Source organism: Crocodylus siamensis, chromosome 5, assembly GCF_052110815.1.
Source record: "Crocodylus siamensis isolate JL-2025a chromosome 5, ASM5211081v1, whole genome shotgun sequence".
Taxonomy (NCBI): domain Eukaryota; kingdom Metazoa; phylum Chordata; order Crocodylia; family Crocodylidae; genus Crocodylus; species Crocodylus siamensis.
In genome coordinates this window covers 26,109,889-26,134,539 of record NC_143399.1, presented here as the reverse complement: position 1 = coordinate 26,134,539, position 24,651 = coordinate 26,109,889, and the positions used below count along the sequence as shown (strand labels likewise).

Genomic DNA, 24,651 nt, shown 5'->3' with positions numbered 1-24,651 from the left:
CTCTGATGAAAAGCCCACTTACCTACAAGGAACACATTGCAAAGGCGACAGCATTAAGGAACCTGTTGGCAGGCTCTACCAATTGGACAGCATGTAAACATGTCTTTTCCTTTCTTTTGTAGATGTTGTTTATCTTTGAACATCCTAGTTACAATGCAGGTGAGGTCTAGCTATCTGAACTCTGATTTTCTGGAGTTTGGATGACTCAAAATTCAGAAATATTTCCTTGAACTGTCCTTTTATTTATTTGCCATTTTAATTTTCAAAAAAATTCTCTGAGCTATCTAAATAATCAGGGTTAATCGGTACATATTTTATATATACAGAAAGAAAACTATACTCTGCATCCTCACACCATAAGCGACTGATCTACAGGAAGGAAGAGAAGTCTGGGAAACAGGAAAGTTTAGAATTCCAAATCCCAACTTTACAATGGACTTGCTGATTGTGTCTTCAGCAGGACCATCGGTTCCATACCTCAGTTTCCAAACTGGGTAAAAATTGAGCTCCTAATATTCAAATGGTGCTGTGATGGTTTGTACAGCACTTTAAATACACTGCTATAGAAATGCAACTAAAAATTTTGCTCACTGTCAAAATACATCTTCCTATTTAAAAACATCTAATTACCATTGTCCAAAATACGACTGTAGAGCTTACCACAATTTTTAATTTTAGTAGATTCCTACTTAAAAAGAAAATCTGTTATGTAAATGCATGAGATTACAATTTCCTAATGGAGCTCATGTATCTGATTTTGATCATATATGATTGTGACTAGAATGCTAAGCAGCAATGACGACCTCTATTCAGTAGAAACAGACATACAGATTCTATTGTATTTTTAAAATTTAAATAATGAAATATAAGGGAGCAATTTAAGCAAAACAAAAACACTTGGGTCAAAGGAAGTTTAGTGCCAATTCCACTTCATATATAATAATGCACATTTTACCTATTTGGAAAAAATTCACATTTATTTACTGTCAAACAGGTGTTAAACTTTACACTGGATATTAGTGATGGGCTCATTATTAACAGTTTACACAAAGGGATGAAAAAAAGCAGAATTTTGCAGAAACAATTTACACTTCATTAGATCTTTATCATAAAATAAATTAATTACTAAATATAGGCAAAAGGAATATGGAAGAGTACTATTCGTGTTTTATTTCATTTTTCAAAAAGGACAGGCACCTTTGTTCACCAGAAAGTTTGTGAGAAGTGTCCAGTGTCCCCTTTTCCCCTCCCAACTCAACCCTGATTAAAGAATGAACAGGGAACTGATTTACAATCTTAGCTAGATTTTACCAAATTTGTGCAAGACTTGGCATAATTGGCTTCTAAGAAAAATTTCTCCCCCCGATGTTATGTTCTTTTGGCAATAAAAAATTTAAACGTAAGAATAAAAACTAACCTGTCAAAGCAGAACACTGTTTACAGTGAAAAATAAGTGAAAATGGGTAGAATTTGCATTTTAAACATACTATAGTACTATGAACAGAGTGTAATAAAAACAGCTTATAACATGTGCAACCAAGAGCTTTTCACAATATTTTCTTCAAACTCTTTAAAATTATTTTAATGACAATTATATTTCAGTTGGACACAAATGTATTTATTTTACCCTAGCAATAGAACAAAATATAATTTCTTTAGCCATTTTTCATGAGAACAGTTCATTGTACAGTTGAGGAAATATATGAAATAAGGCCTGTGGCTTGATTGCTAGTGGTTAGACATGTTTTCAATCTTTGCCTTAATGGAAAAGATTTGCAGTGAACTGCAAACTGATGCAGAATCTCTCTCCTGCTTTTGCAAGTCTTGTCAGGAATAGTAAGGTACAGTAAATTTGTCCCACAGGATTTTAGAGCCTACGTCTTGTATATAATACAATGCAGGCCTACAAAAAAATGGTGCAGCCATATTTACAAATTTAGTTCACAAACTGCTGCAGTAAAATGGCTGGGAAGTTTTTTCTTTGTTTCACAATTTCCTTAAATTCAGCAGCAGAAGATAATCTTAAAATACCTTGTTGGTATCTCTTTTCTTTGTAACAAATAATTCATTTTAGTATACTCTGTGTATATACAAAGTTTTTGTTTTATAAAAATTCACAGAACTGCAAGGTCCATCATCCCCTCTACATCGGAGAACCACAGGGTGAACAGAATTGTCTCTTCGAGCAGATATGAGGGAGCCTGCATGGGGCCAATTAAGTCTTTTTAATACTTGTATGTGGCCTTTAATATTTCTTTGCTACACTATTAAAGGCTTGTCACTAGTTGCATTTGTCCTTCTCTAACATCCCCTTCAGGAATACATCCTTCCTTGTTAATGGGAATTATATAGCCATCGCTATTACCCCTGCTGATTTGATAGTACATCTGAAGCTGATGGCCAGCTCCAAGATTTGGCATGCTTTTGTAGTAAATGTCCTCATTCTCGCTTCTCCTGGAGGGAGAGAGATCTTCTTCAACATCAGGGCTGCTCTCTGGGTAAGGAGAGTCTCTAAGATTGGGCATGCTTGTGTAAAGAGAGTCTCTGTTGGGGGACTGTAGGTGGTCTTCAGCCTCAGCTGTCAGCTGTGAGACATAGCTGTCAGTTCCTTCGGTCTTCACTTTCTTCTGTGGCTGGTACAGAAGGGAGTGAGTCCGTTGAGGAATAAGCGGTGCCTCAAGCTCCTTATGGTGAAGCTCCAGTCCTGGGTTGTCACTGTGCATCAAAGATGAGGCATCTGCCACAATGGCATCATCTTCACTACTGCTCCCGCCTATCACAACTTTGGCTGGTAGCGTGCGCTCTAGGTTGTGGTTCTTGCTGCTGCCCCGCAGATTGTTGTGCACTAATTCTGAAATGATCATTTTTTCAAAAGCAGTATCATTCAGACTTAGTCCACAGTCTACAACTTGCACACTGTCATTATAGTCTCCATTGCGCAGTGAGTAGCTGTTGTTGAAATTACCATTTAGCGGTAGAGTATCCATGGCACTTGTATCCCTGGCATTGTTCAGTGAATGTCCTGAAACAGAAAAGGGACAGTCTGGGTTACTGCCTGGTACCCTTTGGCCAATTCTTCTTCTTTTTGTACAAAACTCTTTAATGTGGTTCAGGACAAAGTTGTACTTGGAAGTAAGGCTTGAGAAACATTATGGTTACTGAACATTCCCAACTGTAAATGGTTGCACACCTTATATAGGAAAGATGTATTTCAAAATAATACTTTTTTTTCCTGTGGGCTTGAGTGGCACATCAATTTAGAAATTTGGGGAGAACAGTGGAATTCTGATTTCATAAATTTAAGGTCAGTTTGGACTCTTCCACAAGAAACTATTCACTCCATGCCCTTGCATATGTAATGCAAAGCAATTTAGTTGTAAAAACATTTACATTTTAAAGTACAACACCATGGTTTAGAAAAATAAAATTAACAGAATTTGTCCTAAACGACACTAAATTAAAAAGGAATTAGATCACATACATAACTGAAGGTAAATGTATAACATAAACCCACGTAACTGGCAAGCAACTACTTTAACAACGTTTCTAACATTTTCCTTTTTTTCTGGAGATGAAGTAAAGAAAAGAATGAAAAAATGGACAAATACAAAGAATTTATGTTAAACAAGGACAGCCATCTTTCACACTAAAGGGAGCGGGGCCCACAAGCACCATCCAACAACACGATAGACAGCAGGTGGAATGACTCACTTTGGACAACTCACATCATGTCTGTCTGCTCAGGCTATCTGGCCTAAGAGTAGCTGATATATAAAAGAAAGTAAAATGATTTATTGTAACATGATGAAGAATTACTAAGCTTCTCAGCAACTTAGTCAGAGCAAGGGTTCAGCAAATTAGATTACTAAGCAATAACAGCTTTTTTCCCACTTAATGTAATTTTTTGCACTAATATTCTGTCTGCCAACAATGGCCTCAGGCTTCTAAAGGTCAAAGTTCGCCTGCAGCCCTGCAGTCTGCATCAGTCACAGTGACAGCACTGAATGAACCAGCATAGTCAATTAAGAGTTAAGCCCACAGACGCTGTGGACATGGAGGTCAAATGCAGAAATGTTAGGAATTTCTGTAAGTATGGGTCACAGAAATTAAACAAAGAATAAATATTAGCTATGGAATGGGAGGAGAAAATCAGCCATGGCTGACATCTTAAAGCTGCTGGAGGAATGACAGATTGGGTAGATCTGTTGGAGATATGAAAAGAAGTTTAGGGAAAAAAACCTGGAATCTTATGATGACACGCTCTTCTTTGTAATAAAGAAATTTATTTTCTATAGACACAGAGACATGTAAACTATGACATCACAGTGCTTCCCAGGCAAAGAAAGAGAGAAAGTTTTGAAAGAAACTGAACAGTCTGTACCATGGAAAGTTAGATTATTTGTTAGTGGATCCTAGAAAATCACTTTATCTACAGATATGTCTGGAAATAAAGAAAGAATGAAGAGTGATGCTATTGAAATGAAACTGACCACTGTGAGGCTGCTGCATTATATGCAAGGCTTGGAGGAGTATAGGATAAAAAAATGTTTCCAAGGGTTATAGATTTTCTGTTTTATTTCTGTTCCAGATTTAAAGCTGCAGCTTATCTTAGAAAATTCAAATTTCTTCTGGGAAAAGAACCCTTTTTGTCCTTTTAAAAGAAAGGGATACATTTTTTGTCCTGAAACATATTTTAATAACAGCATACTGATTTTTTAAAATGGAATTCTCCATTTCAAAATTTGCAAGTAATTTTGTATTGTGCTACTCCAGCTCTCCATGTGTACCAAATTAGACAAAGTAATGATGGTTGTTTGAAAAGCCTCTTTAAACTTTGATTAAACAACTTTGTAGTTTTGTAATTTCATACATGTTCCAAGATCTTTCTTGCAGAGGTTTTAGCCACACAGAACATATGGCATTTATAATAATAGGCAACACATGGACCACATGCTGGCATTCATTTCCCTCATGAAAGTGATTTCTATAATTTTAATTCTCTTTCCTCTGCTCAGCAGATACCGAAACATATTTGATAATTCAAAATGAGTTTTCTATGATATACTGCAGGGTTAAGTAGACTGGTATATATTTGAGTTGAAGAGGCAAGTTTTGTTGCCCGTGATCAGGTAATTCACTTGAAGTCTTTCCATGGCCTGTAGCAAGAATACTGTGGGAATGTAGAAATATAAAAGTAAATTATTAAGCATTTCTGCTTGACATTGCTTTTGTCTTAAATAGCAAATTATTTCAGCATTGTACGTCCTCTAATACCAATTGGGTTTGCTACAGACGTCATGTTCTTTTCCAAAAGCAGTATACAAATACTGTTTGAACATAAAAAACATTTCATTTGCAAATTGTGAACCACTTGCCCGCTGAGTCTACTTCATGACCGCTAGTTATGTTTTAATTGTGCCCATTAAAAATCATGCTGAAAAAATTTACATTTGATAGGCAAAGTTAAGTTTTACTCCCATACTTGTCTCTCTGTAGGTTGCTAGAGGAAAGCATAAGGAAAGTAAGAAAACAAGAGAATGAAAATAGAAACTACAGTTCATTTAAAAAAGAAATTTAAATAAAAAAATGGAAACAAGGTTTTATGATCTCTACTTTGTCAAAGGTTTTCAAACTAACAGAATTTCAGTTATACTAGAGGTAATACCTGATCACTCATTAAAATTGTAAATACTAGATTAATAGTAATTTATGAACTACTCCAGTTAAGAAAAGCAGTTGGATAATATCACAAAAAGTTAGATTAGTGATGACACCCTTTTAGTCTTACAGAACTAAACTGTCCTAATTATAACCTCAAGATTTTCCTGAAGAAATAAGCTAACATAAAGCTGCACTATACTATAGTTTGGCTTTATTTAAAGCTGGATGCAATTTTCTACACCAGGATATCCAAAGGTGTCAAGATGCCTTGCACGCTTTATTATCTAATCAGCTCCATTAGCATTTTTTTTTCTCAGCAAGCTTTAGAGTCAACTGAACCTTATATTGCATAGACATGATACCTCTAAGTGATTTATATCTTGAAGATGGGCTCTCGGACCATGTGGTGTCAGTCCTGTAATAGTATATTAAGATTTATGCCACCTGTGTTAAAAACATGGATAATTATTGGTAAATACTATTACAGCAAAGGCATTACTATAATATAGTGCAGTTTTACAAGCCTAACATTGGCAACACTAGTATTTTTCAAAGTGGCAGAAATTAAGAATGCAGGACAAGGATAATGCAACTTAATTTTCTATTTAGAGAGAAGAAAGGACTTAGAGCAAAAGAAATGCAAGTTTATTCAGTAAGTGTAAGCACACCTGGTGAGTTAAACACGGGAGCTGAAGGGGCATTACATACAACTGTTTCAGCGAGCAATGTGTTATAGGGGTTGTTAGTGCCATGTGGTCGAAGAAGAGGGTTTGTTAGTAGGTAATTGCCAGTCATTCCTAAAGCAAAGAAACAAAAAAAAGTCGTCAGTTCTTTAATTTTTATCCCAGCAATTTCTACAAAGTCTTTTTTTTTTTAATTCATCATGAGTCATGTAGAACTTGTCAAATATAATTTGGGTAAAAACTTCTGAATGTATTTGAGCTACTAATTTGGAGGAGTGGGAAAATATAGTTAAATTTCTGTAATTCACAGGTGCTGTTCAAATCCCTAAAGTAAACACCTGCTGAGAATGACATTTACTAATTTATGCAAAACCACTGTTAAACAAAAATAGCAATTAAATGCAAAGAGATCACAGTTCTAGTTCAAGATATTATAGCTTAAAAATAATAACCTTAAAACACGGTGGTCTAGAACTGAGGAATCCAAATTATATTAATTTAGAGCTTTTGGGCAATCGCTTATGAAACCATCTGGGTTATGGCTAAGTTTACTAAAAGCAGAGGGAAAAGGGAAGGGAGTAACTCCTTTAAACAGAAACAGCGGATGACACACTGCAACAAGCCTGTCTTAGTAAATGCAAAAGCACACATGCTGAGAGGAAAACAAAATGTTTTGCTTAAGAAATCAAACCAGTCACATGTTCTTTAAGGTCAAACAAATTCATGCTGCAAAATTATCTGCCACGTTTTAAACAAAAGTTTTGAACGCTGAATTATATTCAACACAAGTATCTTAACAAGCAAAAGTGAAAAGTCACATGATAGAACAAATATTTCTCAGTTTTAAACTTGTGCATCAACACTTACGCAAAGCTTCAAACTAATTGTTAGACAATGTTTTAGAATAATTTTATTATGCACTAAATGTTTATAAAACAGTTAACCTGTAAGACTCCTAATACTTAAAAGGGAAGACAAGTCAGAAAACTGAAGATAAATTCGACTTAAACCACTGATTGAACACATAGTTTTGAACAACCCATTAAGGTAATAGTCAACATATGACAAACTGTTTCAGAGCACTGGCTCAGGACCAGAGTTCCCTGAATGCATGATATGTTGGAAGAGAACTAGAGAATCATCTAAATTTTCACATACTATTTAAATTTATTAGGATCTTGTTCAGGCAATAACAGAAGATATTTAAATATTAATGACTTTACCCTGCTAGAGATATTTTAGCCTAGGTAGCAGAAATTCATGGAGTTCAGGGAGTTATTTTACTGACAGATTATGCTAATCTTATTTGACAGTAATTTCATTTAGTTAACAATTAGATGGATTTTTACCATTTTTTTGTTGCAATCTAGACATAATGAGAAACACTAAAGCAAATGCATTTCCATTCTAATTTTAATTTAAAAGACTCTAATACATGTATTATTGGCAGATCTATATTTTTTCCTTTTACCAACCACATTCTTATCTTGACATTATCCTAGAAGTTTTTTTTTAAAAGGCAAAAGATAGGGCCAGATAGCATATTTGGGACTCATGGGTTGAGAGAGGCATGAGCTTTCATAGACAACACTTCCTCCTTCGTCTGATGCGGACAACAGACAGCCTACTTCATCAAATGCTCGTTAAAAAAGCACTTATTTAGATTTGTGTCACTGTGAAACAATGGAGATCCCTATTTTTATGAGCTTGACTGTGTGGGTCAACTGAAAGATGATCAGCTGGTCATGACACTTCCTTTGAAAAGTCTTGAACCTGTGGCATGATATGAGGTCTGAACTCTGCTGTGAGTTAGCTAAAGAAGGCAAGGTAGATGTGCACCTTTCATAGACTAACTAAATAAAATATATAGAGAGAGAGAATACAAGTCTTTGTGAACCCAAGTTCACTTTATAAGATACTATGAAAGGACATGCAGAAAGCAAAGTATAACCACAAACACAGAGCAAGCCTGAGGATTGATAGGATTGTAACGCAGGTTAGAGTCCAGACAGGCTTGGCTGACCTGTTCAAGATATTTAAATGAGCAGGTTAGAGCAGCAGGAAACTCCTTTTCTTCCTACGTAGCAATGGGTAAACTGAGGCTCACCAGAGTTCAGAGTTGATTTCAAGATTCAGAATGAAAGGACATTTCACTGAGGTTAGTAACTTCCATATTTGAGAATGGGATGTAAATTCACCCTGAGCAGGAACCCAAATTTGTTTTGTGTTTTGCTTTGACTTTTGCCTTCCCCTCACCTATTTTCAGGTCAGGACCAGCGTTTAGCTATTGAATGGGAAGTACTCTGGTTCTCACTATGTTAGTCAGGGTTCTTCAACGTTTTAGCTAGAAGACAGAAGTCACTATACTGGGCAACAACAATAGCAGCAGTTTTGCTATCTTCCTTTTTCTAATTTTGCTGATTTAATCGAAACCTACTGGAGGCAGCTCCAGTTCCTACACCCTTTTCTCACAACTTGGTTATACAGCTGGGAAAAAGTTAAATTTGGACTAGAATAGGCAGGGTGACAGACTTCTGGATTTAGCTGTAGTTACAGGACAGTCCTCATTCTGTGAATGAACCCAATTCCTCTGTGAGAAAACGTGGATCAGGATCATGAGATGACTGAAGCTGGAATGGCCCTCCATCTTGACTGGGTATGGATATGAGTTTGGGGCCTTCGCACTGCTAAGTATGACTATGGGATACATACTTCTCTACTGAATTAAAGAGTTAATCAAATTTCCCCTTCCAGAAGACTGTAAATCCAGATAGTATGGCTGTGATTTTTTGGGGCCCCACATGATAATGCCCTCACGATGCCCGTTACAAAAAGTATAACATTCACTGGAAGAAAGAGAACTCCCTCTCCCCTTCTCCCCTCCCCCAAAGAAAAAAAACAAACAAAAACCAAAAAACTTGGTACAGGTGTCTTTTGCATAGATATGGTGTCAACTTGATTTCACTGGGAAAATTTCTGAGTCTAAAAATCATACTCTCATATAAGCACTAAAATGGTACTGCAGTGGTATTTCTAGTTGAGATTTAACCTATAAAGGTTAGCAAAGGTTTAAAATTATGGTCTTGCTTTTAAGTTAAATTATTGATGATACTTATTTAAATACACTTCCCATGAATGGAGAAAGTCAACTTTTATAGCAAGCAGGCAGGTTGAATGAACAAGGTTTTAAAATGTGCTTGTGGAAGACTTTAAAGCCATACTTTTAGAGAACATTTGTTCCAGGTTTTTTTCCCTTACACATTTTTTTTTTCCAACTCTTATCTGTCAAATGCTATAAATCTAAGTCTTCTAAAATTGAAATGTTCCCAGTGACTGACCTTGATTAAGTGTTGAAGTGCTGTTGATGTCACCTGAGATAAAGGAAGATTCCGATTGTTTTCTCACAGTGTCGTTCCACATCCTTCTTATACGGCTCTGTTAATGCAAGCAAGGAAAAATAAACATGGTGTTTTAAGTTGCAAAAAGCCTCTTTTTCTCATTCAGTCCCATCATGTGAAGTATTCACATAGCTTCTGACTTTCCACTAAATAATTTCTTTGGCTCAAAATGAATCTATGGCTCCTTTTTTATAAAAAGTCCAATCTAGTAAAATCCAGTTAGATAAAACACAATTGTACTCTTGCCACAAACCAGTTCCCTAATAACAAAATAAGATGAAGTTTGCATAGGAACAAACTGAAAATAAACCTTGCGGAAATGTTTAAAAAGAAAACAATCCTACCATATAAAAGCCTGTACTTGCAATTTAGATGGTTATAATGAGAAGACAATTAGTGCATATGAATGGAACATATCTCAGTAGGCTTTTTATAAATAAGGTTAATTAAAAGATGCTGTCAAGTCTGTGTTACCTGAGTGCCAGAGGAATAGCGAGCACTAGTTCTTGTTGTTGATGCCTTCACTGAACTGTGGGGGCTCTCAGTTGGCAGTCCACCACAGCAGTAGGAATGCCGAAAGCACTTGCCATATTCCTTACGTACCTGTAGACACACATATGGGGAATTTAAAATATAGATATATAGGTATATCTATACATGTATAGCTGATAATGTTTCCATTGGGAAAAGGAAGTAATCTTGCATTTCAAATATTTCTCAAGCAAGGAAACAGTTTACAGTTCATGTGTACTGAAATCCTGACAACTATCTAAAAAAATGGCAGACATTTTTCAGGCATGCACTATTACTGAATGAAACTTATTTGCCATTCACCACCTCTTAATATTTTTTAAATAAATTCTTTTATAGAGTCACAATGAAAGAAACATGAAAATCAAGCTGCTGCACATCTTTACATAATTCTGTATGTAAACTCTTTATAATACTATGATTGTTTTCACATAGGAATAAGTAAAATATTATGATGCGAGAATTCCCTCTCCCAAATCCCTCATTTCCTCTACGTTTTCTTGCATTTGTTTTTGGTGCAGAGGCCTGTCTTCCTATCCCTGAATAATGGCTATGGTAATGCAACTGGCATTCACATGCATGAAAGCTAACCATATAATTTACCACCTTCCTGAAAACCAATGGGTTTTCAATTGAAACTAACAAACTTTCAACCAACTGTAACAAACAAACTTTTATACAAATCTTACTATATCCAAGCAAGCTGCTGCTAATTAAGACAGCCACACCTCCTTCAGTGGTGTATGATCCTGACAAATAAAACAGATCAAATCTATGAAGAGGGACCAACTACATCAGTAGATCTCCTACTGTTATGTTTCAGTGCCAAGATGTGAATTTTGAAATCTGGGCCATGAGTTAATTTATGAGAACTTAAGTTGGAACATAAAATTTAAAATTTGTTGCTAGGAAGGTTGGCAGAACTTGGATGTTTGAACCCTGCAGCTTCACTTGTTTTAAAATAAAAAATAATTAAAACTAATGGAAGGTTTCAGTTACTTTCACTTTCCAAATAAACAGCTTTTTTAGCTTTATAACTAAATGTTGGTTTTTTTTAATATAAAAGTCATTAGGGAACATCTCATTCCCTTTAATGCGTCTAAAAACACCTGATTTCTATTTCCAAGGAAGGTAATCAGTTAGTCCTATAGCACACACATATTGTAGCAGCACTGTATGAACCAGTAAAAGATGTGATGGGTAAAATTTTTCGAAGTGTCCAACTCTCATTTCCAAAGTCTATTTGAACATGCTTCCTAAGTTTGCTTTCAAAATCATTAAGACTTAGACTAAGTTTCTGTTGAAAATGGAACCTGGGTTCCTCAGATCAAATAAGCATTTTCTGATATTTTTTCTAAGAATTTTATTGACACTATGAATGTATGTGAGGAAGAATGAGTGTGAAAAGCTAAACATTCACACAGAACATAAAGGACCCAATAGTGTACATGCGTGAGGAGAAGGGGGTTATTTTTTGTGCAACACATGGTTTGCTTTTAAAGCCCCAACTCATTTATTCATAAAATACATTATTTCTACCTTGATTTTTTATAAAAGCATGAGTAGGATGCAACTTAAAATACAATTTTTAGTCCACTCCTGAATTTTACATAGAGATGACAACTTACATATTTTGTAAAGGAAAGGTATATGGCTTATATTTTAAATGAACCCACCTGTAACTATACACAATGCATATACAAAAATAAAAACACATTTGTGGTAACACATAATGGTTAAGTTCTTAAAAATGTAAAGTTACATACTATTAAATGGTGTAACACCTAAGGAAAATGTATTTCTGTACATTAATGGATATTAAATGCTCTGAAACACTATATAAAAGGAACAATAGCAATCAAAACTATATTTTTACCCAAATACCACCCTCCAGGGCCAGTTTTGCCTAATACCTATATTGCTGTGAATGTACATTATCTGTCAGTACTGCACATTCAACTGTCATTATTTCTAAATTATAGCTTGTTCGAAACTGATGGAAGTAACAGCACTATCATCTTGTCAGGACTGGAAACATAATAGTTTTCACTTTCACAATTCTATTTCTTTGTTCAATTTAGTGACCAACTAGTAATAACAGAATAAAAAGACTGCATTAGCTATGTAGACAGGGACTGGATGATAGCTAGTGAAAGGCACTGAAACTTTGAAACCTTAAATGGCAGCTTTAGCATTCTTTCAGGTATAAATCTGCTTGACAGAAGTTAAGGTTTCTCACACCTGACTGGTATTTTAATATTGTTTTTTGCTGACTCCACTTAATATTAAAACAATGCACAATTGTAATAGGAAATAAAAAAGCAGTCCCTGGTTGTAAAGTCTTATACAAATGGTAAAAAGGCTGACATCTTAAAATACCCTAATCTAGAAAAATATTTGCATCTTTCCTACACTTTGATTTTGTCTTCCTTTTCCTGCATCCACCCTCATTTCTGACCAGGGTTTTCCTTCGTCTGAATGTACAGAGTGCTGTACCCAACTTAGCAATATTTCCTCTCACCCTAGCTCCTTTCCCAAAACATATTGTAACTATTTGTAAAAAAAAAAAGGTTGTATAAATCAAATTCAGAATATTCATCCAAGCATCTCAAACCATTTAATAAATATTAGCTATTTAAGTTTCCTGCGAGGAAGGTATAAATGGGATCTAATGACTACACATTCTACGATGTTAATTGGCTACGCTATCTTTTGGCTAGGTATTTATTGCATATTACCTAAAATATTTCAAAATTCGAAAATTTAGAAAAGCCAAGAAAAATTCTCTGCTTTACCCCATCTGTCTCTCCTTTCTTACTCCATACTTGTTATCTTAACATGCTATGATACTCTGATGTACACTGTCAGCTTTTTGGTGCCGATGCCATTTTTAAATCCCAGAGCAGTGGTCTCCCAAGTGGGGTGCGCTAGACGATCCACTGAGGTGTGGGAAGAAAATATTAGAACTTCTATTTATATATTTTTTTTAATCTAAAAAAATAAGAAAGAAATTAAGCTTTACTAATATTTAATATATGGATTGACAGTGGCACCCTCACTCGGTCCGTATGTCAGATGGTCACGTGTCACGTACAGTAAGCGAGGTATCCTGAGGGAAGAGTGGGAGCTCCACAACGTGGAGGTACAGTAGTACAGTGGTCTCCACACTTTGTACAGTGTTACACTGAGTAGTACATGTATATAACTTATAAATAAACAAACATATTGGGGGCGTGTGCTCAAAATTTTTTTTACTGCTTTCATAGATTTCATAGACATTAGAAGGTTGGAAGGGACCTCGGAAGATCATCGAGTCCAGCCTCCCACCCGAAGAGCAGGAAGTCAGCAAGGATAATAGGATCCCAGCAAGATAAGCATCCAATTTGTTCTTGAAGGTGTTCAATGTAGGTGCTTGAACCACCTCTGATGGCAGACTGTTCCAGACCTTGGGGGCTCAGACAGTAAAGAAATTCTTCCTTATGTCCAGCTTGAAACGGTCTTGTAGTAGTTTATGACCATTTGACCTTGTCATCCCTTGGGGCGCTCTGGTGAACAGATGTTCCCCCAGATCCTGGTGGTCACCCCTGATAAACATATAGGTGGCCATCGGATCACCCTGAGCCTGCTTTTTTAGGCTAAAGAGCCCTATGGCTCTCAGCCTGTCATCATAAGGTCTGTTTTCCTGACCTCTGATCATGTGCGTGGCTCTTCTCTGGACTCTCTCAAGCTTCTCCACATTCTTTTTGAATTGTGGAGCCCAACACTGGACGCAGTACTCCAGCTGCGGCCACACCAAGGCCGAGTACAAGGGGAGAATGATGTCCCGGGATTTGCTTGAAAAGCATCTATGGATGCAAGCCAGCTTTTTGGTCGCTTTACTAGCCGTAGCATCGCATTGCAGGCTCATGTTCATTGTGTGGTTAATGACGACCCCCAAGTCTCTTTCTTCCGTAGTGCTAGCCAGTGTAGCACTGCCGAGCCTATAAGGATGCTGCAGGTTTTTCTTCCCAAGGTGGAACCTTGCATTTTTAAGTGTTAAACACCATCAGGTTCTCATCCACCCATTTGTTGAGCCTGTCCAGGTCAGCCTGGATCACATGCCTGTCTTCTGGTGAGGATGCTTTGCCCCAAAGTTTGGTTTCGTGGGCGAACTTGGCCAGTCTGCTTCTGACTCCAATGTCCATATCATTAATGAAAATGTTGAACAATATGGGTCCAAGGACAGAGCCCTGGGGGACCCCACTGGTCACAGGACACCATGATGAGTGACTTCCATCAATTACTACTCCCTAGGTCTGACCACGGAGCCAATTTTCCAACCAGCGGATCATGGTGGACCCAAGGCCACAATCGGCCAGTTTCACCAAGTGGTAATAACGGGATACCAGACTGAAGGCTTTTTTGAAGTCAAGATGTATGACATCAATCTCTTCTCCCTTGTCCAGGTGATAGGTCACCTGGTCATACAGGAAATAAGATTGGTCAAGCAAGACATACCCGCAACAAACCCATGCTGGCTATCCCTCAGGATGTCGGCGTTGGCCAGTCTATTAAGGATGGTCTCTTTAATAAACTTTTCGAAGATCTTCCCCAGGATAGAAGTCAGGCTGATAGGCCTATAGTTAGCCAGATCCACTTTCCTCCCTCTCTTGAAGATAGGTACCACATTGGCCTTCTTCCACTCTTCAGGCACCAAACCAGAGTATCAGGAGTTTTCAAAGATCCATGCCAGAGGCTGGGCTATGATGCTCGCCAGCTCCTTGAGTACCCTGGGGTGCAGATTGTCAGGGCCGGCTGACTTGAAGGTATCCAGCTTCTCAAGGTGTTCCTTTACGAGGTCAGCATTAATGGAGGGCAGGGGATTTCCCTCACCCAGACCTCCCTGTCCTGTAGCGGGCAGGGCATCCCATGAAAGACTGACACAAAGTACCTATTTAATAGGTTGGCTTTTTCCTGGGCGTCAGTTGTCAGTTGCCCCATCTGGTTCAGCAAGGGACCAATGTTGCCCTTGCTTTTCCTCCGGCTCCCCACATATCTGAAGAAGGACTTTTTATTGCCCTTGATGCTTGAAGGTAGTTGGAGTTCAGTTGCAGCCTTGGCTTTCCTGGTTTGCTCCTTGCAGGACTGGACCAGTGCAGAATAATCTTCCTTGGAGGTGAATCCCATCCACCATCCTTTGTAGGCCTTTCTTTTTAGCCTCAGGAGGTTTGCTAGGTACCTGGAGAGCCAGGATGCTGTGTCCTCCTGCTGTCTTTCCTCTGAGATGGAACAGACTTAGCTTGTGCATTGAGGATCACTCCCTTGAGGAGCAACCACTCTTCTTGAACTGCCCCCTCCCTAGGGTCGTAGTCCCTTAGGGCCTGACTGACTAGCCTCCTGAGCTTGTTAAAGTCGGCTTTCCTGAAGTCAAGGACTTCTGTGTTGCTGACTGACTTGCCAGCTTTACGGTGGATAGTGAAGGTGATCAGCTCGTGGTCGCTGTCACCCAGCTTCCCATTGATCAACTAGGTTGCCAATTAGGTCATCCCCAGTAGCCAGTACCAGGTCGAGTAGCGCTTTGCCTCTCATTGGCCCATAGACTTTTTGAGTCAGGTACAGGTCATCCACGCACGAGAGGAAGCTTTGCGACCTCTCAGTTTTTGCTGAGTGATCCTCCCACGAGATGTCCGGGTACTGAAGTCACCCATGACAACCATGGTCCTGGAGCATGCAGCCTCAGCCAATTCCCGGACAAACTCCCGGTCAAGCTCAGGACTATGGGTGGGAGGTCTGTAGCAGACTCCCACTGTTGTGTCCCGTGTGCCATGTTCCCATGGATTTTAACCCAGACGGTCTCCAGTCATCAACCCTGGTTTACCAAGATCAGCTTGCAGGAATGTGTAGCTTTCCTTCACATAGAGAGCTACACCCCCGCCCCTTTTATCTACATGATCTCCCCTGTACAGGGTATAGCCATCAATACCCGTGGCCCAGTCTTGGGTGGAGTCCCACCAGGTCTCCGTTATCCCTGTAACATCGTAATTATTTGCATTGAGCAGGAGGGCGAGCTCCTCCTGCTTTTTCCCCAAGCTCCTGGCATTTGTGTACAAGCAGGCAAGTGTCCCCTTGGGGGCTCTTGCCTTGCCCACAGATTGTACCGGGGCTGGGGAAGGGGTGGGTTCCCTTAAGTGCCATGGCCTGCTGGCTTTGCAAGGGTTGCTCAGCAGGCCAGCAGTGGCGGTAGTCCCCCCCATCCCACAATGGGCTTAGTTTAAAGCCTGGTGGAGCAGGTCAGCCAGTCTGGCTGAGAAGAGCCTCCTCCCCAGAGGAGAGAGGTAGAGGCCATTTCTTCCCAGCAGCTCGCTGCCTCTCTCGCCAAAGAGCAGGCTGTGGTCATGGAAGCCAAAGCCTTCCCAATGACACCAGCGCCGCAGTCTTTGGTTGACTACATGGATCCTCCTCTCCCTCCTCAGCCCATAAACCAAGACTGGGAGGATCAATAAGAACACCACCTGTTCCCCCAGACCCTTTAGCCCCACTCCCATATCCCTGTAGCACCTCATGACCCAGCTGGGAGTGCTCTGAGCTGTGTCATTGGTGCCCACATGAATAAGAAGCATAGAATAGTGGTCTGTGGGCTGGAGGAGCTTTGGAATCCTCGTCACAATGTCCCAGATGCGGGCCCCTGGGAAACAGCAGACTTCCCAGGCTAAGGGTCGGGGTGGCAGATTGCCCCCTCAGTCCCCCTCAGGATGGAGTCTCCCACAACAAGCACCTTACATTTTGTCTTGGGGAGAGCGGGGGAGGTAGCTGCAGTTGAGCCTGTGTTGCCTGCGGGAGCTGGCGACTCAGCAGGCTCTGCTGGGGCTTCAAGTGGCGCGTAGCTGTTGCTAAGCTCCAGCGGGGCAGGGGCCTTAGGGCCCTTGACCACCTTGGTCCATGCCCCTGATTGGACAGAGTGGGAGGTCCTGGAGTCCTCCTTTGTCCTGCAGGGAGACTGTGGTGTATCCTCCGGCTCCTTGGGGAGAAGGGCCTGACAGTAGACCTGCTCACAGTCCCTGATGGCACACAATCTCTGGATTGTGACCCAGAGCTCCTCCAGCTGGAGTGCCAGTTGACTCCAAAAGGGAACAGACTCCACAAGGGGAGGTGGCTATGCTCCCGGGCCCCAGAGCCTGAACAAGTGACAGGCAGCCCCTGCAGCCGAGAGCCAGGGTCTCCGTCTATGTAGATCCCGGAACCATAGGCTCCATCCGGGTGGCCGTCTCGGAGGTGCTGGGGGGGCCCGCAGAGCCCAAGGGGACCCTCAGGGTGCGGCACGTGCCCATGTCATGCCTCTGGTAGGCTGGATACGGCTGGGACTATCTACCTTGGGGGGTTCACAAGCAGGGTCTCGGGCCCTCCCGCGCACCCTCCTGTGCGAACTCTGCGCTAACTCATGTGCCAGCAGACTAGCGCACCTGTTTGCGCAGCCTGTTCGCGCAGCTCCCTGGGGGGCTGGGCGAAGTAGGGGCCTGGGTGAGGCTTGACCTGGCCTGGCTCCACTCAGCTGCCCCCTCCCACCATGGGCCCCGCTTGCCTCCGGCTGTGCTGGGGGGTCTTTGGCGGGCTTCGGAGGAGCTGGGGCACAGCAGGCTTTCACCCGCATGTCTCTCACTGCTCCGGAGCCTAACTGGTACTGATAGGGGTGTGCAATCAAAAAAGTTTGGACACCACTGCCCTAGAGCAGTGATGCTCAACCTTTTTGGCTCTGTGGGCAAATGAGTGGTGCAGGACCAGTCCATGGGCCAGATCTGGTGCATGGGGTTGGTCCAAGAGTACAGTCCAGTGTGTTGGTCTGGCCACGTTTGCCAGCCCAACCCCATGTGCAGCCTGATCTCATGTGCTGGATCCAGATGCTTGCCAGTTCAACCCTGCATGCTGGATCTAGCTGTGAACCAACATGGTGCCACATGCTGGATCCTGCCATGTGCTGTATCACACCAGATCCAGTTACATGCAGGACTGATTCTGCATATTAGAACTGGCCCCACCACACGACGAGACAGCCATGATCCAGCATGCAGGGCTACATCATCTGATCCAGGGGACTCCAATATGGTCTGGATATCTGGTATTAGACAGCTGCAATTAATGCTACCACCTCTTCCTCACTGCCAACTTTTCAAAACTGTAGGGGAGATCCATGTGCCAGATAACATGGCCTTGTGGGCCAGATCTGGTGTGTGGGACAGAGGTTGGGCACCCCTTCCCTAAAGCACCAAATTTTGATGGACACATACGTTGCTAACAACCATAAAAATGGTTGGCCCAGGCAATCAGCAAGAGCATGTTCAGCCTTTCAACCTGTAGGTCAACATTCTGAATGTACTTTGGGGTCAGTGGATTAAATTACATTTTTGAGTAAACCAAACTCAGTCTTTGGGAACTAATTATTTTTAAGAAGCAACAATATAGCATTAATTTTGGAAAAGCTGCCCCCCCTTAGATACTATCTATTAATGACCATATTTTCTGGAGGAGGGAGTGGGGAAAGGGGTAGAGAGAGAGAAAGAGAGGAGAGTGTGCAAGAGTGAGCACAGGATATGGGGAGAGAGAGAAGAGTTAGTTTTTCAACCCTAAAAATGATCCTATCCCAGCTGAGAGTGCCACTGTAAATCCTTCGTTGCTTGCTTGTCACTATTGATGCCATAACTGTTTTGTGAAAAATTAATTATAACCTTCAGAAGGTTTAAAAAAAAGCCAAACAAACAAAGCCCCCGCTTTCCCCCCAATCCAAAGAACAAAAGCCATGAAAAGTTTGTACATGTAAAATTTATGCTACTCTTCTACTCTTGGACATCTATAATAATTTTTCAAGAAAGGCTCTCAATGTGCCATAAGAAATATTAATTAAGCCCTGCCACATCCCTTTGTTATAAATATACCCATTTTAAAACTGCCTGAAACATAGAGTAACTAAATGACTAGCCCAAGGGCGCACAGCAAGTCACTGGTTGCAAAAAGAAACCATTACTTCTGCCTCTGTCTCCTCTTCTAAAAACTACAAAATGCTACTACTTTTGAAACTATACTCTCCTTTGCCACTTTTCCCTATCTGAGATTTCTTTACAGAAACATATTTAGTACTTTTAGAAGAGGCACAAAACATATGCATGTGTTTTCAGTCACTTACTTTCTTTTGAAGGGCACAATGAAAGATGAAAATAAACATTCCCTGGAAAGCATTAAATACTGTGAAGAGATATGTCATCACAACAGTCCCCTCATTGATAAACAGCAGGCCAAATGACCATGTTAGGCCAAGAAGACACAGGAGAGCAAATGCACCCAGGACCCAGGACCTGTAAAAGAAAATTAATTTTAGTAACAGTGCTGATAAAAATGCATATCGTCAACTCCAATATTAACATTTCAGTTGCTGCAGTTGACTTTTACTAGGTTCACATTCAAATGCAAAAATTCTTTGGCTTTAACCTTTCATCTATTAAAGGAAGAACAATTCCATTTGGTACTTTTAGTCTCCAGGGAAAACGGCAACAGTAGATATGACCTTTTTCTTACTCAAGAACTGCACAAGATGTCAAAACTATTTTGAAATGCAAAGGTGTAGCTCAAGCCCCTGCTACTCCATTGCTTTATCTATATTTTTACAAAGGAGATTGATTTAATTCTAGCTTAACTGCCGAGTCCTATATTTTTAGTGGTGCTTCTGTGTAACACCAAATAACGTAACACAAATACACAAAGGTTAAACGGCAGATTAAAAGCCTTGAACCTAAAGCTTTAACACTCTGATAAACTCAGCTAAGCTGAAGCTAGATGATCCAACTTCCACATGAAGAAGCCTGCTGAAATGTGACAAAAATATGGATATATCTCTACAAAATAAAGTCTTTAAAAGAGATTCCATCATGAATAGTTTAAGGAAAAAGGAATTGTAGAGAACATCACAGAATGAAGGGGAAGGGGGTTTTAGTCAGTGCATTCCACATCTAACTAATGATCTTACTTGATAAATGGCTTATTATCTTCATAGCTAGAAAGCATTATAAGCAGAAAAGAGAAACAAAAATTATTAGACAGAATTGAAACAGAAATTAATAAGAAAGCATTTTTGTATTTTATATAAAAATTAGTCAAAATTAGGAAATTCAAAATGCAGAGGCAAGCAATTAAAAATTATAAAGGCATATAATAGTTAAAAATACTTTAGCAAAATAGATATTTCCAAAACGACTTAATTAAAATTAAGGGCAATCCACAATATTGACCGAGTTTGTAAAGTTAAAAAAAAAAATCATGCTGAAATTTGTTAAGATAGGGTTCTATCTTACCCAGGTAAGTCCGTATTATAGTAGCCATCACAAACCCGGTAATTACTGGTGTGGATGAGAAGACAGAGGAAAAGGAAGAAAAGAGAGAGATGCTAAAGATTAGCTCTCTCCCTCTCTTATCATGCAACATGCAATGAAGCTGATACTGGCCTATCTACAGTATCTAGTTTGCAATGTTAACCTTACTATAAATCCACCTTTGCCATTTTCAACATTCAAAGCAAGCCTGTAAGACCCTTTCACAACCAACTCTTGATGTTCTAAACTGCACCATCCCTTCAAAGAGTTGATAGCAAAAGCCTTCAGTTAGATACAGCACTATACAGAATGCACTGAAAGAGTATATAGAGAAGCAACAGGTGTCACATTCTTGTTAATTATGTCACATTTGCATTACTCTTCAAAAGGGATACTGCAGTACAGCACCAAGATAAAGTAAACATTTGTTAAATTAGCATGAAAACAACAGATAATCTTCAAGTTAACAATAGTAATAGAGTCAATTCTCTTGAGAAAACAGGATTACAAGTGGTAACTGCTCAGAATCCCTAAATCAAAAAGTTATTTAACAAAACAAACTTAATATAATCATATCAACCATGCAAACAGGAACATCATTTTGAACTGCATTGCAAATGCAAATGAAATTACCACATTGCTATGGCATTTCCATCAAACAATGTCTTGGCAACAGATCCAAGCTGAAATTATCTACTTTTGACCAATTCTGGGACATTATGGCAACAATGTGACGAAAGCAGGATTGGTACTGTTTGCTTCTAATTGACATCTGCAGTTGCTGGGAGACAACGGCATGTGTTCCTAATGGAGAGTAGCTTTCAATCAGTTCAGCAATCAGAAAATAATCATAGTTCTCATACTTGAACACAAAGCACTTACTTAATGTTTTCCAACCTGCTAGAGTCTGGTTTCAAAGTGTTTGAGTGCTTCACCATTTTGCACAATGTGATCACCAAGAAGATAAGATTCAGCTGTCAAAACAGATAAGAATGAAATTAAACTACTTCAAGTAACAGGTTGAGTAATGAGGATGTTACAGACTAAACAACAACAAAAAATCATGGTTTATTTTCAAGTATATACTGGGGGTTAGCAATGGTATTTGAACTCTTTCAACTCCAACGGGCTGTTAGAAATACAGTGAAAGGGCAACATTTTCACGACTTCATTTAACTCAAGGTCTAACTTAACCAAAAGTCATTAATGCATACAGCCTGAATTTGCAATATTTAACTCGACTCCTGAAACTTAACTTTTTTCAATTTAAAGCGCGTGTTTTGCCATTTATTATCAGACTAACTCATTAATACCACCTGACCCACTCTCCGAGCTCATCAACCTGCTCCAGCTGCTTTGCTCTCCATTGTTAGACTTTCCTACTACCACTTTTCTTCTTGATCTACCCCTCCATATCATCCTCTCTTCCCCTTTTCACTTGCTGTTTATTTCTGCCCTCACAAGCCCTTCACTTGTCTGGAAAACATATTTTTTAATAACTTGTATTAATGCAGCTGAAACAATACTAGTAACAGAAACAGCCTGATACTCTCTATTGTGTGGCATATCCTACTGTCTCCATCTGCTTTTTTGTTTAGCAAACTTCAAGTTATTTGTGCTGTCTTAAATATCAATTCATGTGTATTGCAGGGTGGAAACTAAGGAGTGGTAAGATTCATGGTTTTCATACTTGGACACAAAGGACCAGATCTTCTAAGTATTAAGGCACTTAACTCCCATTTCCTCCAACTCAAGTTCAATGCAAGTTAGGAGCCTGAATACTTTGGAGGATCTGGAATCAAGCACTTTTATGTTTTCTATTAAAGCCTATGTGAAAAGAGTTGTTGGTTTCAGACCAGCCCTTAGTACATTTGATAAATATCACATTTGTAACTGATAGTATGGCTGGCATTCTTACAAGACAGGTATTATAGATTTCACAGATTTCATAGACATTAGGGCTGGAAGGGACCTCGGGAGATCATCGAGTCCAGCCCCCTGCCCAAAGGGCAGGAAGTCAGCTGGGGTCATAGGATCCCAGCAAGATAAGCATCCAATTTACTCTTGAAGGTGTTCAATGTAGGTGCTTGAACCACCTCCGCTGGCAGACTGTTCCAGACCTTGGGGGCTCGGACAGTAAAGAAATTCTTCCTTATGTCCAGCCCGAAACGGTCTTGCAGGAGTTTGTGACCGTTCGACCTCGTCATCCCTTGGGGCGCTCTGGTGAACAAACGTTCCCCCAGATCCTGGTAGTCACCCTTGATAAACTTATAGGTGGCCATCAGATCACCCCTGAGCCTACACTTTTCCAGGCTAAGGAGTCCCATGGCTCTCCGCCTGCCATCGTAAGATCTGTTTTCCTGACCTCTGATCATGCGCGTGCTCTCCTCTGGACTCTCTCAAGCTTCTCCACGTCCTTTTTGAATTGTGGAGCCCAAAACCGGACGCAGTACTCCAGCTGTGGCCTCACCAAGGCCGAGTACAAGGGGAGAATGACGTCCCGGGATTTGCTCGAGAAGCATCTATGGATGGAAGCCAGTGCTTTGGTTGCTTTACTAGCCGCAGCATCGCATTGGAGGCTCATGTTCATCTTGTGGTCAATGATGACCCCCAAGTCTCTTTCTTCTGTAGTGCTATTCAACGTAGCACTGCTGAGCCTATAAGGAAGCTGCAGGTTTTTCCTCCCAAGGTGGAGAACCTTGCATTTTTCGGTGTTAAACACCATCAGGTTCTCATCTGCCCATTTGCTGAGCTTGTCCAAGTCAGCCTGGATCACTCGCCTATCTTCTGGCGTGGATGCTTTGCCCCAAAGTTTGGTGTCATCGGCGAACTTGGCCAGTCCACTCCTGACTCCAATGTCCATGTCATTAATGAAGATGTTGAACAGTATGGGTCCAAGGACAGAGCCTTGAGGGACCCCACTGGTCACAGGGCACCACGATAAGTGACTGCCATCAATTACAACCCTCTGGATCCGACCATGGAGCCAGTTTCCCAGCCAGCGGATCATGGTGGAGCCAACGCCACAACTGGCCAGTTTGGCCAAGAGGTGATCATGGGATACCAGATCAAAAGCTTTTTTGAAGTCAAGATATATGATATCAATCTCTTCTCCCTTGTCCAGGTGATAGGTCACCTGGTCATAGAAGGAAATGAGATTGGTCAAACAAGACCTACCCGCAACAAACCCGTGCTGGCTATCCCTCAGAATGTTAGCCAGGGCCAGTCCATCAAGGATGGCCTCCTTAATAAACTTTTCTAAGATCTTCCCCAAGATAGAAGTCAGGCTGATGGGCCTGTAGTTAGCCGGACCCACTCTCCTCCCTTTCTTGAAGATTGGCACCACATTGGCCTTCTTCCAGTCTTCGGGCACTACACCAGAGCGCCAGGAGTTTTCAAAGATCCGTGCCAGGGGCTGGGCTATGACGCTCGCCAGCTCCTTGAGTACCCTGGGGTGCAGATTGTCAGGGCCGGCTGACTTGAAGGTATCCAGCTTCTCAAGGTGTTCCTTCACGAGGTCAGCATTTATGGAGGCTAGGGGATCCCCATCACCCAGATCTTCCTATCCCATAGCAGGCATGGGCATCCCATGGGACTGATGAAAGACTGACACAAAGTACCTATTTAATAGGTTGGCTTTTTCCTGGGCGTCAGTTGTCAGTTGCCCCATCTGGTTTAGCAGCGGTCCAACATTGCCCTTGCTTTTCCTCCGGCTCCCCACATATCTGAAAAAGGACTTTTTGTTGTCCTTGATGCTTGAAGCTAGTTGGAGTTCAGTTGCAGCCTTGGCTTTCCTGGTTTGCTCCCTGCAGGACCGGACCAGCGCAGAATAATCCTCCTTGGAGGTGAATCCTGTCCTCCATCCTTTGTAGGCTTTCCTTTTTAGCTGCAGGAGGTCCGCTAGGTCCCTGGAGAGCCAGGAGGGCTGCTGTGCCTTCTTGCTGCCTTTCCTTCGTGTTGGAATAGATTTAGCTTGTGCATTGAGGATCGCTTCCTTGAGAAGCAACCACTCTTCTTGAACTCCCATCTCCCTGGGGTCATGGT

General features: G+C 40.6%; 1 protein-coding gene across 10 annotated transcripts in view; it reads right to left on the bottom strand.

Annotated features, from left to right (window-relative positions):
* Positions 1–958: 958 nt before the first annotated feature.
* Positions 959–24,651, bottom strand: part of ADGRL2 (adhesion G protein-coupled receptor L2) — a 493,138-nt gene continuing 469,445 nt past the window's right edge. For 4 of the 10 annotated variants that reach the window (XM_090049620.1, XM_090049619.1, XM_090049618.1 and 1 more), the window contains 6 exons: positions 21,490–21,581; positions 19,428–19,596; positions 10,217–10,345; positions 9,683–9,779; positions 6,330–6,458; positions 959–3,022 (listed from right to left, as the gene is read on the bottom strand). In XM_090049620.1, the coding sequence (XP_089905746.1) occupies positions 2,268–3,022; positions 6,330–6,458; positions 9,683–9,779; positions 10,217–10,345; positions 19,428–19,596; positions 21,490–21,581 (1,371 nt within the window). In that variant the 3' untranslated portion in view covers positions 959–2,267. Of the gene's footprint in view, positions 3,023–3,711; positions 3,765–6,023; positions 6,106–6,329; positions 6,459–9,682; positions 9,780–10,216; positions 10,346–19,427; positions 19,597–21,489; positions 21,582–24,651 lie in introns of all 10 variants that reach the window. The other 6 variants (XM_090049626.1, XM_090049627.1, XM_090049622.1 and 3 more) reach the window with 4 other exon arrangements.